Source organism: Colletotrichum paranaense, assembly GCF_030867605.1.
Source record: "Colletotrichum paranaense strain IMI 384185 chromosome Unknown Scaffold_20.1, whole genome shotgun sequence".
Taxonomy (NCBI): Eukaryota; Fungi; Ascomycota; class Sordariomycetes; order Glomerellales; family Glomerellaceae; genus Colletotrichum; species Colletotrichum paranaense.
In genome coordinates, this window is record NW_026848978.1 from 145,392 (window position 1) to 158,368 (window position 12,977).

General features: G+C 54.8%; 4 protein-coding genes across 4 annotated transcripts; 2 read left to right on the plus strand and 2 right to left on the minus strand.

The window, feature by feature from the left end:
* Positions 1 to 1,775: 1,775 nt before the first annotated feature.
* CPAR01_15558 (uncharacterized protein) lies at positions 1,776 to 2,207 on the minus strand (the record flags this gene model as incomplete). The annotated part of the gene is made up of 1 exon (XM_060499806.1): positions 1,776 to 2,207. One exon carries the CDS (start codon positions 2,205 to 2,207, stop codon positions 1,776 to 1,778), a length of 432 nt encoding a protein of 143 aa, XP_060341382.1.
* Positions 2,208 to 4,461: 2,254 nt separating this feature from the next.
* Positions 4,462 to 4,773, minus strand: CPAR01_15559 (uncharacterized protein; the record flags this gene model as incomplete). The annotated part of the gene is made up of 1 exon (XM_060499807.1): positions 4,462 to 4,773. The coding sequence occupies one exon, from the start codon at positions 4,771 to 4,773 to the stop codon at positions 4,462 to 4,464; it is 312 nt and encodes a 103-aa protein (XP_060341383.1).
* Positions 4,774 to 5,510: 737 nt separating this feature from the next.
* CPAR01_15560 (uncharacterized protein) lies at positions 5,511 to 6,029 on the plus strand (the record flags this gene model as incomplete). Its single annotated transcript, XM_060499808.1, has 1 exon — positions 5,511 to 6,029. The coding sequence occupies one exon, from the start codon at positions 5,511 to 5,513 to the stop codon at positions 6,027 to 6,029; it is 519 nt and encodes a 172-aa protein (XP_060341384.1).
* A 1,591-nt stretch (positions 6,030 to 7,620) lies between these two features.
* Positions 7,621 to 12,767, plus strand: CPAR01_15561 (uncharacterized protein; the record flags this gene model as incomplete). The annotated part of the gene is made up of 5 exons (XM_060499809.1): positions 7,621 to 8,035; positions 8,089 to 8,215; positions 8,272 to 8,583; positions 8,653 to 9,921; positions 9,977 to 12,767. 5 exons carry the CDS (start codon positions 7,621 to 7,623, stop codon positions 12,765 to 12,767), a joined length of 4,914 nt encoding a protein of 1,637 aa, XP_060341385.1.
* Positions 12,768 to 12,977: the final 210 nt, after the last annotated feature.

Sequence of the window (12,977 nt, forward strand, 5' to 3'; positions counted from 1 at the left end):
CTCAGCGCTTGCTCGTCCAGCGAGGCGGTCCTCTCAGCTTCCATTCTATGTGTTCTCCGGGCTTGTGTTTTTGCCTCCATCGTGGATCTACAGGTCCACCGTCCACGAGATATTTTCTCGCCTCGAATAACCAGCCCTATTCTTCCCCCCCAGCCACCTCATTTTTTTTCGTTTGGTACCTTACCTTGCCGCCGGTAAGAAACTCAACAAACAAGGTACGTAACCGCAGCCGCTTCAGGGGAAGCTCTAGAATGATTCCGCCGAGACAAGCATACATAGCTTAGCAAATACGAGCAGGAAGAAAATCGAGTGAACCGGACTCTCATACCTGTGTAAGTCAAAGAAAGCTCCCTCAAGCTCCAACGCCACCAACAGCCGTCAGCCAAATGCTTACGTCGGGTCTCCATCACATCGATAGTAGACCGCGGGCACCCCGTCCCCAGTCTGTCCCCCCCCGGTCCGCATCCCGCCACACCTCTCCATCGTTACACCTCTTCAACCAACCCGTGCATCCCTTCCGCGTCGCCCCGCGCGTGCGAGTGCTAGCTAGCATAGCGTGCCCGTCATCTGCGGACGTTTGCTCATGGCTCGTGCCGGCCGTAAACGGCGGGAGGACGATGGCGGATGGGGGAGCCTGGGTGGACGGACGGTGGTGGACCAACGGGGCACCATGTCGAATCACAGATAGCGCCGTCCGAATCACACGCGCCTAGGCCGCATGCGGTCTGTAGGGCGGCACGGCGGTTGGGTCCAGGGGTCCAACAGCTTTTGTGTCTCTTCTCTTTGGAGAAAATGGGATTTCTAGCAGACTGACCCTCCCAGCGCACGGCCGGTCATGCCGGTTTACCCTTCATCTTTTTTGACGTGCTGCAATTGACTTCCAGATGTCAAGATGGAGCGCACGCCATCAGATCTTAGACTATTGTCGGTCACCGTGGCGGCGTGTGGGACGAGGTGAGTAAAGCGCGGGTGCGAACAGATGTGATGGGACAAGGATATTCTCGGCGGTGATGATCTCTGCAGATGTAAGTGCTGCAGTACAGACGTGATCGGATGGTCGACTGGGGAGATGCCGGGATTTCATTCATGTCTATGGCCCCCCTGCCCATTACCCAAAGAGTGTTGTTCGTGCTTGATAAGATGCTGCGAATCTGCCTCGTTTCGCGTTCTGGGGCTGTTGAAAGAGTCAGTTCACCTGGTTTCCCCGCCTGCCCAGAGGGATGACAGGACAGGGGTAAGCGAGCTCTTTCACGGCGCGGGTTCCGTGATGCCACGAGGTGGTGTGTTACTCATCTGCTGAGACATGTCAAATTCTCCAATGGAAACTCGAAAATGAGCTTCTCAACTTCTCTTGGTGATGGTCGAGCAGGCAACCCTCATCAATCTTGAGAGCAAAGACCCTATCCTCGGCCGCATCCACTCATCGTCACGGGACGCGGAACTCCCGAAAGACTCGAATTGGCGACCTGCGTAAAATACAAGTCGGGAAGGTGTCGTTGGCCTGCGATTTTGTGAGGTTTAATCCCGCATGGCCTCCCCTCAGTGGGGATATATATGAATGGAGGATTCGCATGTCAAAAAAGGCGTTTTGAGAGCCACTTATCGACGATTCTGTACCCGTCATGCCGTACGCGAGGGATAGCTGACTGCCAATAAGGACGTCAAAGTGGCACAGCAGCCTCTCATTCGCTGCACAGCACTTGGTGGTACCCCCGGCCTGTATGGAAAGCTGAGGATAGATTGCGGTTTGCGCGGCGTGGCTAAAACTTCCATCGCTATGGATCCTGCTGTGATCCCGATAAGCGCGGTGTCCAAGTGTTTGATGTCGTGAGATTCAAAAGCATCTGAGAATGACGTTTTCCCATGGTTGCCGTTGCCGCTGCCGCTAGGGTGACGGCTGCTCGCTTCAGGCCGCTCAAGTCGGTCATGCATTTGCACTTCTTGCGCCGGCGACCGCACGAGATGCAAACGCCGTGATTCTGCCACGACACTATTGGAAGAGTAGTGGAAGTCGATCGCAATAGTATTGAAATGTCATACGGCATAGACAGGCCGGCCAGCTCGGCTCGCCCTCGATGCCACTCGGCTGCTTCCTGGCGTGTGAGATCCTGACATTGATCTGAGCGATCGAATGTAAGATGGACCAGCAATGCGTGGGGCAACAGTTGCCAAGCATCCAGGGCCCCCAGCAACAACCTCGAAATCATTGTAATGTGGATGGTCAACGTGATCCGTCACGAAATGATATGTGATGAGAGCTTTGAGTCGGTCGACTCCGTCTGACAATATGGGAAGCTATTGCGGTATTTGATATAGACATCCTCCATCGGCTGTAAAATTAAGCACAAATATTAGCACGTTGGCCAGGCTGATTAGGCCTTTCGTGGCTCTACAAGCATGAATATCACAGTTGCATTGAGACTGTGAAGTAATCCAGCCGCACAATCCTAGCCTCAGCACAATTAAGTGACTGGATCCTATCAACAGGGCCAGGAACCACTCTGCCACTGTGCCGTGAGGCTCGGTCTCGTGTGATGGATGTCGATCATTGATTGTTAGTTGGTTCTGTCAGGGCTGGCCAGATAACGTCTGGCAGAACGATTCTCGTTCATCGAATGGTCCCTAGCCCGCTCTCGATGCTTTGATTGATGGCTACCGGAAGGATTGTTCATCCTCAGCCGGATGTAAAATAGCTAATACACCTGTGATCAAAGCGGAAACTCGACAGGGAGCGATAACGATCTAGACGGCTAGAGAGGCTACCTAGTTCGACGGCAAAGCAAACACACGACCCCTGCAGTGAAGCCAAGACGATGTACGACATGGCAGGGGTGGGCGAGCTCTGCCCATCAACCCACAACTCCGAAGCGGAGGAAAATTTCATCAAGGCTTGTTCAACTCAATCCGCTAGTCGAACTATGGTCTCAGCGAGGTGCAGTTAGGTTGCAAGTCAGGCTCGACTACTTAGTACTGCCCTAGCAGCTCGACAAGGTCGCCACGGTACATAGGAAACTTTCCGGAGTGGCGTACTGCGTAATATACAGATTCCAGGGGTCCCTCTCAGTGGAAAAACGTCGCCGTTTGATATTGATGTCTCTCAGCCCCCTCAACGTTGAATATCTTGCAAGGTTTGCTGGCGCCACGAGAAGCTGATTTGACAAGTCGGATCGGCCGCCCTATTTCACGCTTTCACCGGATGCATATGAAGTCTCTGACTTCAAGAGCAATATGGCTGCTCCATCGCATCTTCTCAGAGACTTTCGAGACCAATCGGCCTTTCGTATGATACCTAGAAGGTAACACGAGGGCAAACAAGATGTCAGACAGCACGCATGCCAAAATCGTCGAAAATCTGTCACGTAGGTGCCTAACAACCCGAATAACGAGCTCACCCAACAAGCAGCTAGCCGGCAAGATAGTTGAGGCACGGTCAAGATGGTGGTTGCGGCGGGGGAATTGACCACCCGTTCCGGGGTAGCATCGTGATGGCAAGGAGAAGAGTGGAGGGCACGTTACGTACCTGAAGCTTGTGCATCAGCTTGAAAAAATTGGTCTAAGCGACGGTCAATGAATGAGGCGGCCGTGAGTTGAACCATGCTCTCAACATGCAGCCATACCTTAATTCGTACTTCAGTCATGCACGGGGAAGCGGCCGGTGAGGTTGCATGCTGGACGAGTGTGAAGCTGATTAGCGGCCGATGAAGGTGCAATAGCAAGGCTGTTCCGTCTTCCCATGTCATTGGGCTGCCATCGGATGGTTTTTTCCAGGGGCATTGACGAGGAACTGATATCCGGGGTCCAAAAGGTAGGCCAGACCGGGATGGGTAACTTCAATGGGTGTGGCCAAGGAGCGAATTGATGTGGCAGGTGGACGAATATGTCGATATGTGCAGCAACGTTCGTTCCTTCGGCCCTGAGTGAGACATGTAACGAATGCCCCGACTGGCAGTGAAGCTTGGTGATGTAATAGAGTGCGTCTCATCGTAGCGGCGGGACATTGCGATGGACCTCATTGTTGGCCAATTCCCCACAATGGTAGAGACGTTGAACAGAGAGAGGCGAGCATTGATTGGGCACTCAGCAGGCAACGCCAATTGAAGTGCTTTGAGTTGGGTGCTGGGATTCGGAAGCTCTATCTGATACGGATCAGGTCGACTGGGCGTCTGTGTTGTGCATGGTGTTCGAGGTATGCAGGTAGCAGTGATCGTCTCGCAAGGACAGAGAACCAAAGGCGGGCAGATGCAGCAATGGTGCAGCCTCAATCCTTGAGAGGGCTGGCCTGTGTGGACGGACCGGGAGTCTTAGGCAGTACTCGGTAGAGACTAGAGCTGTGAATGAGAAGGTGGAGGGTTCGGAGTGAAGCATTGCACGTTGCCAGGCCGTTGAATTGCTCCATCAGTGTGCAGTGTGCAGACAGGGCGAGGCCGCGAGAGGGCGAGAGGGAACACAAAGTTCCGAGCTTCAAGCACAAGTAGTGGGGATTGGCGATGGATGGCGGCCGCTTGTGTGCCGGCCAGCGGGATGTGATTCCAGACCCGTACCGGCAGAGGCGATGGCGAATTCGCGATGGATGCAGAATAGTGGCGTTCGTTCGAGTCCAGCCCCTGGAACTAAGGAGCCGATCGAGTTCGTACGTTGCAATGGTAGGTATTGTAACGGGAGCGACGGGTTTGACGTTGTCGATGAGAAATGGTAATGTTCCTGAAAATGGAGGGAAGAGGTCGGATGGTGTGTCACTGGCCAAACAGGCACACAGCCAGATTGGGATATCATTGATGGAGTTGATGGAGTTGGTGGAGGGTGGATTGAGATCAAACGGGGAGAAATAAGTGAGGTACGTACTCCCAGAAGAACAAACAGAAATACAAACCAGATGGATAACTGAGGAATTCCGAATTGTGCACCAGTAAGGTACCTGACGGAGTACAGATGGAAGGAGCGGTGCACTGAGATAGTCCGTAGATACCTACCTAAGGTATTAGTTGACGGGAGGAAGGAAGGAAGTAACAAAGTAATAGTAGAGGAAGGTGGAGGTCCATGAGGTGAGGTTGGAAAGGTGGCACAGACGGGGAAACCGGCGAGAGGTAGCGGCTACCTCTAAAATTGCCGCCGCTCAGGGCGGAACAGAGACACCAAAAGTAAGTAGTGGATACTTCTGGGTGGATTCAAGTGGATCAGTCCAACGGGATGTTAAAAGCGACGAGCCAGTCAGACGCACGTCCATGGGCATCCCTGCAATGCATCTGCTGAACAGCAGGCACATGCGGCTCCGGATTGGCCCCATGCAAGTTCCTTAGGCGCCATCACCCTTTCCTCGGCGCGTAGACTGTTCAACCCCGGCTCCCTGTCCTCCTCCTTCCCCTCCCCTCAACCTATCCTCACTCTCGTCCCGTCCTCCCTCGATTCTCTCTCCCGGTCCACGCAAACGACCTTCAAACCAAGCCTCTCTCTCCTCCCCCAACCATGCTCTTTTCCTCACTTCCCGCCGCTCTGGCCATGTCCGTCTCTCTATGCTGCGCTGCCTTTCGACCCTTCGACAGGCTCTCAAGCCTGTTCAAGAGTCCGTCCTAGCAACTAGTCATCCATGGCCACCGAGGCGAATCAAGCCTGTCTGTACCAGGATTCACGACCATGACCACCGCCGAGAAGAGGGGAGTCATGCCACTGGTCCCCCGTCTTCAGATTTGGATACCTGCGCACTACATCTCCTTCTGCGTACATACCGCGCATCTGCCATTCCACAGCAGTCCTGTAAGGTACCTTTGGCGCCCCCAAAGAGACATACGCTGTCTTCACTGCCTCACTGTCAACCATTACTCGATACAGCAATGCAAAGTCAAATCATCAGGGGAAAGCGGAGCTGGATATCCAAAGCGAGACACGCTTGTTGGAGAACAGCCGCCGATGGGACGTCACTGCGAGTCAAAGACCAGACGATTCGGTTGGATTCTTCATCTCCTCCTTCATTGTTCTTTCTTTGTCTCGCTATGCGTGGTGGGCTGGGCACGATCTTGGAGACAAGAACCTAATGATGAGATGGCCCGGCCGTCACAATCACGAGACGGGGAATTCAAGCTGGGCTGAGAGGGAGCCAGTGCCGCCTCAGCCCAACTTGATAGGTTGATATTCCTGTCGCCCGCCCGCGCGCACATACGCACGCAGGTTAAGCAAGCATCGCAAGCAGCAAGTAGCGGCAGCGTGCCAGCAGCAGCAAGCAGGATCTCGCGAAAAAAGAAGAGACTGGCACTGGCTAGCACCGCGCGAGAAGAGGACCGGAGACCTAATTATGGCAAAATATTGATGTACTGCCCTGTTCAGACGCACTCTGCTTGCCTCGATACTTCGTCAAGTCGCCCAACCACGCCGCTCATGGCATTCGACCATCTCCACCATGCCATGACCCCCCCGTCGTCCTGCTGCATATTCCCCAATTCTGTCCCCCTCGGCACGCGGTGGCTTGCACCTTGCACACCTTGACTGGTCCCCTTCCACTGGCTTGACAGGGTCCCTCGACGACAAGCACCCCGGTCTACATAGCATGCAGCGTCTTGGCTCGTCCAGATGAGCCGGACCGTATCCGCTCCCAGATACCTCGACCGTTCACTGAACAGCTCTAATTTTATGGTCAAGATTGATCGTCCAGTGACAAGTCAGCTCCAAAACTTAGGCGCCATGCTCCATGTTGCTTGACTTTCTTCCCATTTGGCTCCATCACACCCCGTCCACACTGGCACACACCCCCTTCGAGCAGCAGCCTCTCTTATTTTCCATCGTCTTTTCGATTCCTTTTCTTTTCTTTTCCCTTTCCGTCGTCAGTCTGTAAGCAAGAAAACCCTCTCTCCCTGCTTGTGTGTCTCTGTAAAAATCGAGTTGCACACTTGACAGAATCTTCCTGCAAGACAAGCGCCGGCACACCCCCTCGACGAAGACTTATCCAGTGAGCTTTCTCTCTACGTCCAACAACGTCAACTTCAACAGAGACAACCTCATCGCTTCACACCCTTCCACCTGCGTCTATAGCGTCTTTGCCCCCCCTCCTCAACACGTCCCGACAGACTGTAACCGTCTTTAACACGCCGGCTCCCAGACTTTCTTCTCTTTCTTCTCCTGTCCTACCTTTATCCGGTAACTCACTGGCAACGAAGAAAAAAAAGGACCAACAGCCCCGCGCCGTGAAAGAGAGACATTAGAGTGCAACGGCACAACCAGCAACCGTAACACGACAGCAGGCAGACGATACCGCTACTCTAGCACGCCTACGAAGAGCTTTGCGAAAAGTCTCTGCAACCTGGAAACGTGGAAGGACAGCCGGCCCGGGAACGGACATTGAACAGTGCTTCATGTGATGGTTGGATTGGAAGAAGTGTAGCTTCCCGACTGCCTTTGGTTCGCCACGAAGCAGCCGGACGGTGCTGTGATCGTCTCGGATTGGTGAGTAGGCCTGTCTCACAGGAGTCACCCACCTGTTTCTCGGCTTGAGAGGGCTCAAAGGTTCTGGTCTGGCAGACACGGACCTTGCAGCCGTTGCCCTGCCTTGAAGTCGTCCTCCCCAAATGCAGCTTGCCGACTAACATCGCACCGGGTCCCAGATCGAAATCCGAAAAAGGATATAGTGCCATCATGTCCGCCTCCGCGAGAAACCGAACCGCTACCGTCAGCTCCGGGCAATCGTCACAAAGAGGTCGGAGCAATGAGATGCAGGATTTCAACATGTCGCAGCCCAACATCATGCGGTACTTCGAGCCATGCGCCGCCACGGCGTCCATGTTCTTGTATGCCCAGGGTTCTTCCATCGTATGCTGCCACCACGACACTCTCACAATAGAAAGAAGATTTTCAAGGCACTCGGACGAGGTGCAGTTGCTCGCAGTTGATACGCAAAGCGAGATTGGAGCCGGAAGGCTGGTAGTCAGTTACGATGCCGGGCAGACAGCCATTGTCTGGGATATTATGACGGGCGACGAAGTAGCCCGATTCGCTTCATACGAGCACTTGACAACTGCTGCGTGGATGCGCAATGGCAATGTTGCATTTGGTATGTTTATGTCCGAAAAATCTCACATAGTATACACTAACAGATGGCTTTAGGTAATACGCAGGGCAACATTATTCTATTCGAGCCCACAACATCAGAGCATATCTCTTCGAGAACGATTGACCAGATTGCCGTGACAGCGCTTGCACCAGCCGCAGACTGTAGGACATTTGCGATTGGGTAAGCTTAAAGAACTCCAACGGGCATCGCAAAACAAAGTTGCTAACTCTTCATAGATACCAAAATGGCTCGTTGTTGGTCGCAACTCTTCAGCCACGATTCACTATCCTCCACAACCTAGGCACATCAAGAGCACCTTCGCCTATCGTCACGCTCAACTGGCATGCTTCGTCGTCTCGTCAAAAATCGGACATGCTGGCATCACAGACCCATGATGGCGACCTCCGAGTTTGGAGTGTGTCCAAGTCGTACAGCAGCGATGACCCCGCCAAGGTTGTGAGGATTCTCAAGCGCACCGATAACTACCAGACCGGTCCCAACTGGATGGGCTGGTCAAAAAACGGCCGCATTATCCAACATTCTGACTCGTACGTCATTCTTTGCCACTTGAGGCTTACGCGCGCGCTTAGAACTTGCACTGACTTCTATCACACTAGGGAAACACTATCGTGGGATGTCCGTACTAAGCACGTTACTTGGGATAGTATCCCGACGCTCGAGCACGTCAGAGGCCTGGCCGTGTACGGCCCCGGCGCCAGCCTCTTCACCCTGGGAGCCAACAACACCGTACAGCAATTCGACCTTAACACCCCTTCCATCATAGTTGCTAATGTACAGCACCCGGCCAACTTGTTGCCACCATCACCGCCTGTCTCGATAGAGGAACAGCAGGGACAGAAAACATCAACAACCATCGTTACTGACTCGGATGCCACGTCTGGTTCAATTGAGCTCGGCATTTCGGAGAGTGACGAAGATCACTTGTCTCCCTTTGACCGTATAGTTAGCCGGAAGGACACAGGCACGGCCAAGGCGCTCGACCCTTACGATGCCGATACCGCAAGCGCGGCTTCTAGCCGCAGCGGACTGTCTTCCATCTCGCGATCCTCCGGAGGATCTCGGACGCCCGGACGGTACCCGTCGTCGGCCGTCTCTCGAGGCATGACTGAAAACACCTACATCTCTGCCGGATCGTCTCTCAGATCTTCTGCTGCACCTTACCAAGAACGAGACATGTATTCCATGAGCGGAACGTCAATGATGAGCGGCACCTCCATGTCCTCATACCGCTCTCGCCGTTCTAGGCCATCCCGTCTACGAAATGAGGTCTTGCCGAGCCCTGTCGACAGCAAGGTTCAGGATCTCTTCAAGTACACCAGGAGCCGGCTCAGCGACATTCCTTACAAGCACCCGATCGGGAGTGACCATAGCCGACTCACGAATGACGATCTCCGCAAGCAGATGCTTAGCACCATCTTTGGATGGAACAAGGAGATTGACGACTTGGTCAGAGAGGAATTGAGCCGACACAATGCGGCTTCACCGGCGCGTATTCTTCTGATGAGATGGCTGGGCGATATTGACGCAGATGTCATGGCAGCGAGCTCAGCCTCAATGACTTCTTCTGACTGGATGTTGCTAGCCCTCAGTGGTATTGGAGGCCAAGCTTCGCAGCACAAGCTGGGGCGCGCCTACGTTCAAAGACTCCTGGAGCACGGTGATCTTCACGCCGCTGTTACCATTCTAATTGGCATGGGTGATCACAATGATGCCATTGAGATTTACGTGTCCCACAAGAAGTACATGGAGGCGCTTATCCTGACTTGTCTCTTCTATCCCGCCGTCTGGGAACGACAGGCAGCTATCATCAAGAAATGGGGCGAATGGGCTGTTATGCACGGGCAACAGCAGCTTGCCGTGAGATGGTATGTTTTCTCTATCAAGTGAACATAATGGTACGATGCGCTAACAGATTTCCAGTTTCGCCTGCACTGGTGCCGAGTCCGATGAGCCATGGACATCACCTTCTGCTGCTCAAGTGACCTTCCAGAGCATCAACCAGAACGTTCATGAGAATATCCCGGAGGTCCTGTCACCTCCTCTCTCGCCTCCCGGCATTAACCGTGGACCCCAAAGAAGCATCGCCAAGACGTCCGCTCTGAAGCTGATCACGTCTTTTGGCGAGCAGCAAGGGAAGTCAAAGTTCTTCTCTCAAGGAGACGGCGGACAGACTCCTATCGCCGCGGGCCCAACACCCATCGCCGATTCTGCAGTCTCCCCTGGTGGATATGATGTCACCACTGCCTTCATCCGCCCACCAAACCGCAGCCAATTCAACACCCCGAACTCGGCGAGATCCGGAGCATCTGCCTTCAGTCGGAAGCGCCTCCCTTCCATCGGTGAGATTCCGGGAGACTTGTCGCGTGAACAGCTTCAGGTTGACGTTGAGGAATCTCGACGTGCTATGCAACTGCGCATGTCTTCTGCCGAGCAGGAAAATCTCGCTGCTGGCCTGTCTCTGCAGAGGGCTGCCACAGCAAGCCCGATGATGATGCGCGACCAGTACAAAAAGATCACCACACGGACAAGAGAAGCACCTCCCCCATCTCCTGATGCTAGAATGATTATCAAGATGGAAGGCAGCATGGCCCAGCGCAACGGTTCCCGAGACCGCAAGCCAAAGGGACTTCATCTTGAGCTTGCAGGTTTGAACAACATGGCCAATGAGATCACCTCTCCCGAGCAGTCAGTGGCATCTTCCACCCGTTTCCACTGGCCTTCCCGACGTAGGGGACCCGGCTCCGTCACAGGCTCTGTTACGTCTCAATCCACCACCGGCAAAAGCATCCGCAGCAACACTACGGGTGGACGACAGGACTACATCCACAGCCTCGACACTGCCCAGCGCTTGCAACAACGCAAGCAGCGAAGCCGACATGCCAGTCGAGAGGGCAAGCGCGATGGCTCCCGTGGCCGCGACCGTGACCACAGCCGCACTCGCAAGACATCTTCTCGCGAAGCTTCCGCTGAGCGTGGCCGTGCCTCTAGCCGCAACTGGCCCAAGGCAAAGCGCTCCCCAACCTCGCCCATCCCTATGTCGCCCGAGGATCTCATCAACCTGAGCACACCCAAGTTCTTGCCGGATGTCGGAGAGCCCGCCACAGTGAGGAAGTCTAGCAAGAGCAGGAAGGGTACTAGTCGCGCATCCAGCCGGGGTAGCCAAGGCCGCAACAGAAGCCCCGAAGGCAGACATCGCCCTCCTGCGCTTGAACTCCGCGGCCGAAGTGCGGACCGGACTGGCTCTCACGCCAGGTCACCTTCGTCTCCTCTACCTCTGTCAGCCAATCTTGTCCACTACCAGGGGTCTGAAGACGAGGAGGACTATGTCAAGGCTGTTGTTGCCCAAGAGAACTTCAGAAACAGACACAACAGAAGCACCAGCCAGCATGGGTCCCGCAAGGCGCTCTCACCTGAGCTTACCAGAGAGTTCCCTCGACGAGACCGATCCGAGAGTCGCCGTCGCCACGCTGGTGAGAACCTGGATCAATCCCGCGATATTGCGCCTCCCCAATCCAAGTCTCGTGCCGCCTCTACAGAGCACGCTGGAGACTTGAAGGCTATGAAGGATGAGAGGCAGCGTAAGAAGGAGGAAGCTGCTCGCGAGCTCGAGGAACGTCGCAAGTCCCTCGCACAGCGTCCCTCGGCGCCACCGATTCCCCACCCCAACCACATCCGAATCGGTATTGAACCATCCCCAAGTGCCGTTGAGCTTCCGCCTCGCAGCCACACTGCCGACCCTACTACCAACAGAAGCATGTACGCACGCAGCAGCTCCAATGTGCACATTGGTTTGCCCGCAACGCCCAAGGCCATGCGTCTCATCATCGAGTCGGACAAAGACAAGCACAGCATTCCGGTGCCCCCGATCCCGGCTACGTTTGCCCAGAGACATTCCCCGGTGACTTCTCCCCAGCAGCAGTCCCCCGAGAAAGAGCAGTCTGCCGAGACCCTCACTTTGCTCCCTCAGACAACTTACCAGCTTCCTTCCACGGTCTATCAACCTCCCAACCGCGGAATGATTCCTCGCAGCATGTCGGCCCCGCCCGTCCCTCCTGATGCGCCCTCCCCTAGAGGTCCTAGCGCCAGCAGCAAAGGTCTTTCTCGCGGTCCTTCCATGAGAAGAGGTCACTCTGGTGAGATTCGCACTGTCGATGACATGATCCGGGTCAGACGTGCCTCCCAAGAAAGCAACAACTACGGAAGCATCCCACCGCCGCCGCCTCCTCCTCCTGCTCCGCCAATGTTGAAGGAGCTTCAGCACCTTGCGATGCCTCCTCCTCCGCCCCCGGCGCCTCTCCCGTACACCGCCCACATCCAACCCGTGACCATGGGTTCCGGTATGATTGAGATTGTCATGGACGACGATGACGTTATCCAAACGACCATTGCTGCTCCCATGGACACAACAGTCCCAGTAATTCCACCACCCGCCCCGCCCGTGTCCAAGGGTGGTCACAGCCGAGGACGCAGCTTCTCTGAACGAGACAACAGCATCGCTGGCCGATTCTCCAAGGCGACCGACCGCTTCAGGTCCGGCAGCCGCAACCGCAAGGAGCCCTCAGCGCGGCCCCGCGGTCAGGAGGACTACGAATACGCCCCTTATGAGAGCGTACCTATGCCAATGAACTATGGCCGCGAGTCGATGCGATCTCCCCCCGCCATGGCGCAGAAGAGCTTGCCTACTGGCCTGCACCACAGCGAGATGATTTGATTTGGTCTTCCTGCTGGAAAAAGTTTCTACACTCCCCAATCCCTTAATTAGCTTTACACATTACATGTCAATTCGTTGCATGGCGACAGGCGTTTCTCGATGAATCTCGATACCATTACTTTTTTTCCACGACCAACGAACACGAACAACACACTTTGCAGTGTGGCAGCTCTGGGGCCGTCAGAACCACAACAACAGCAGTTAGAAGCC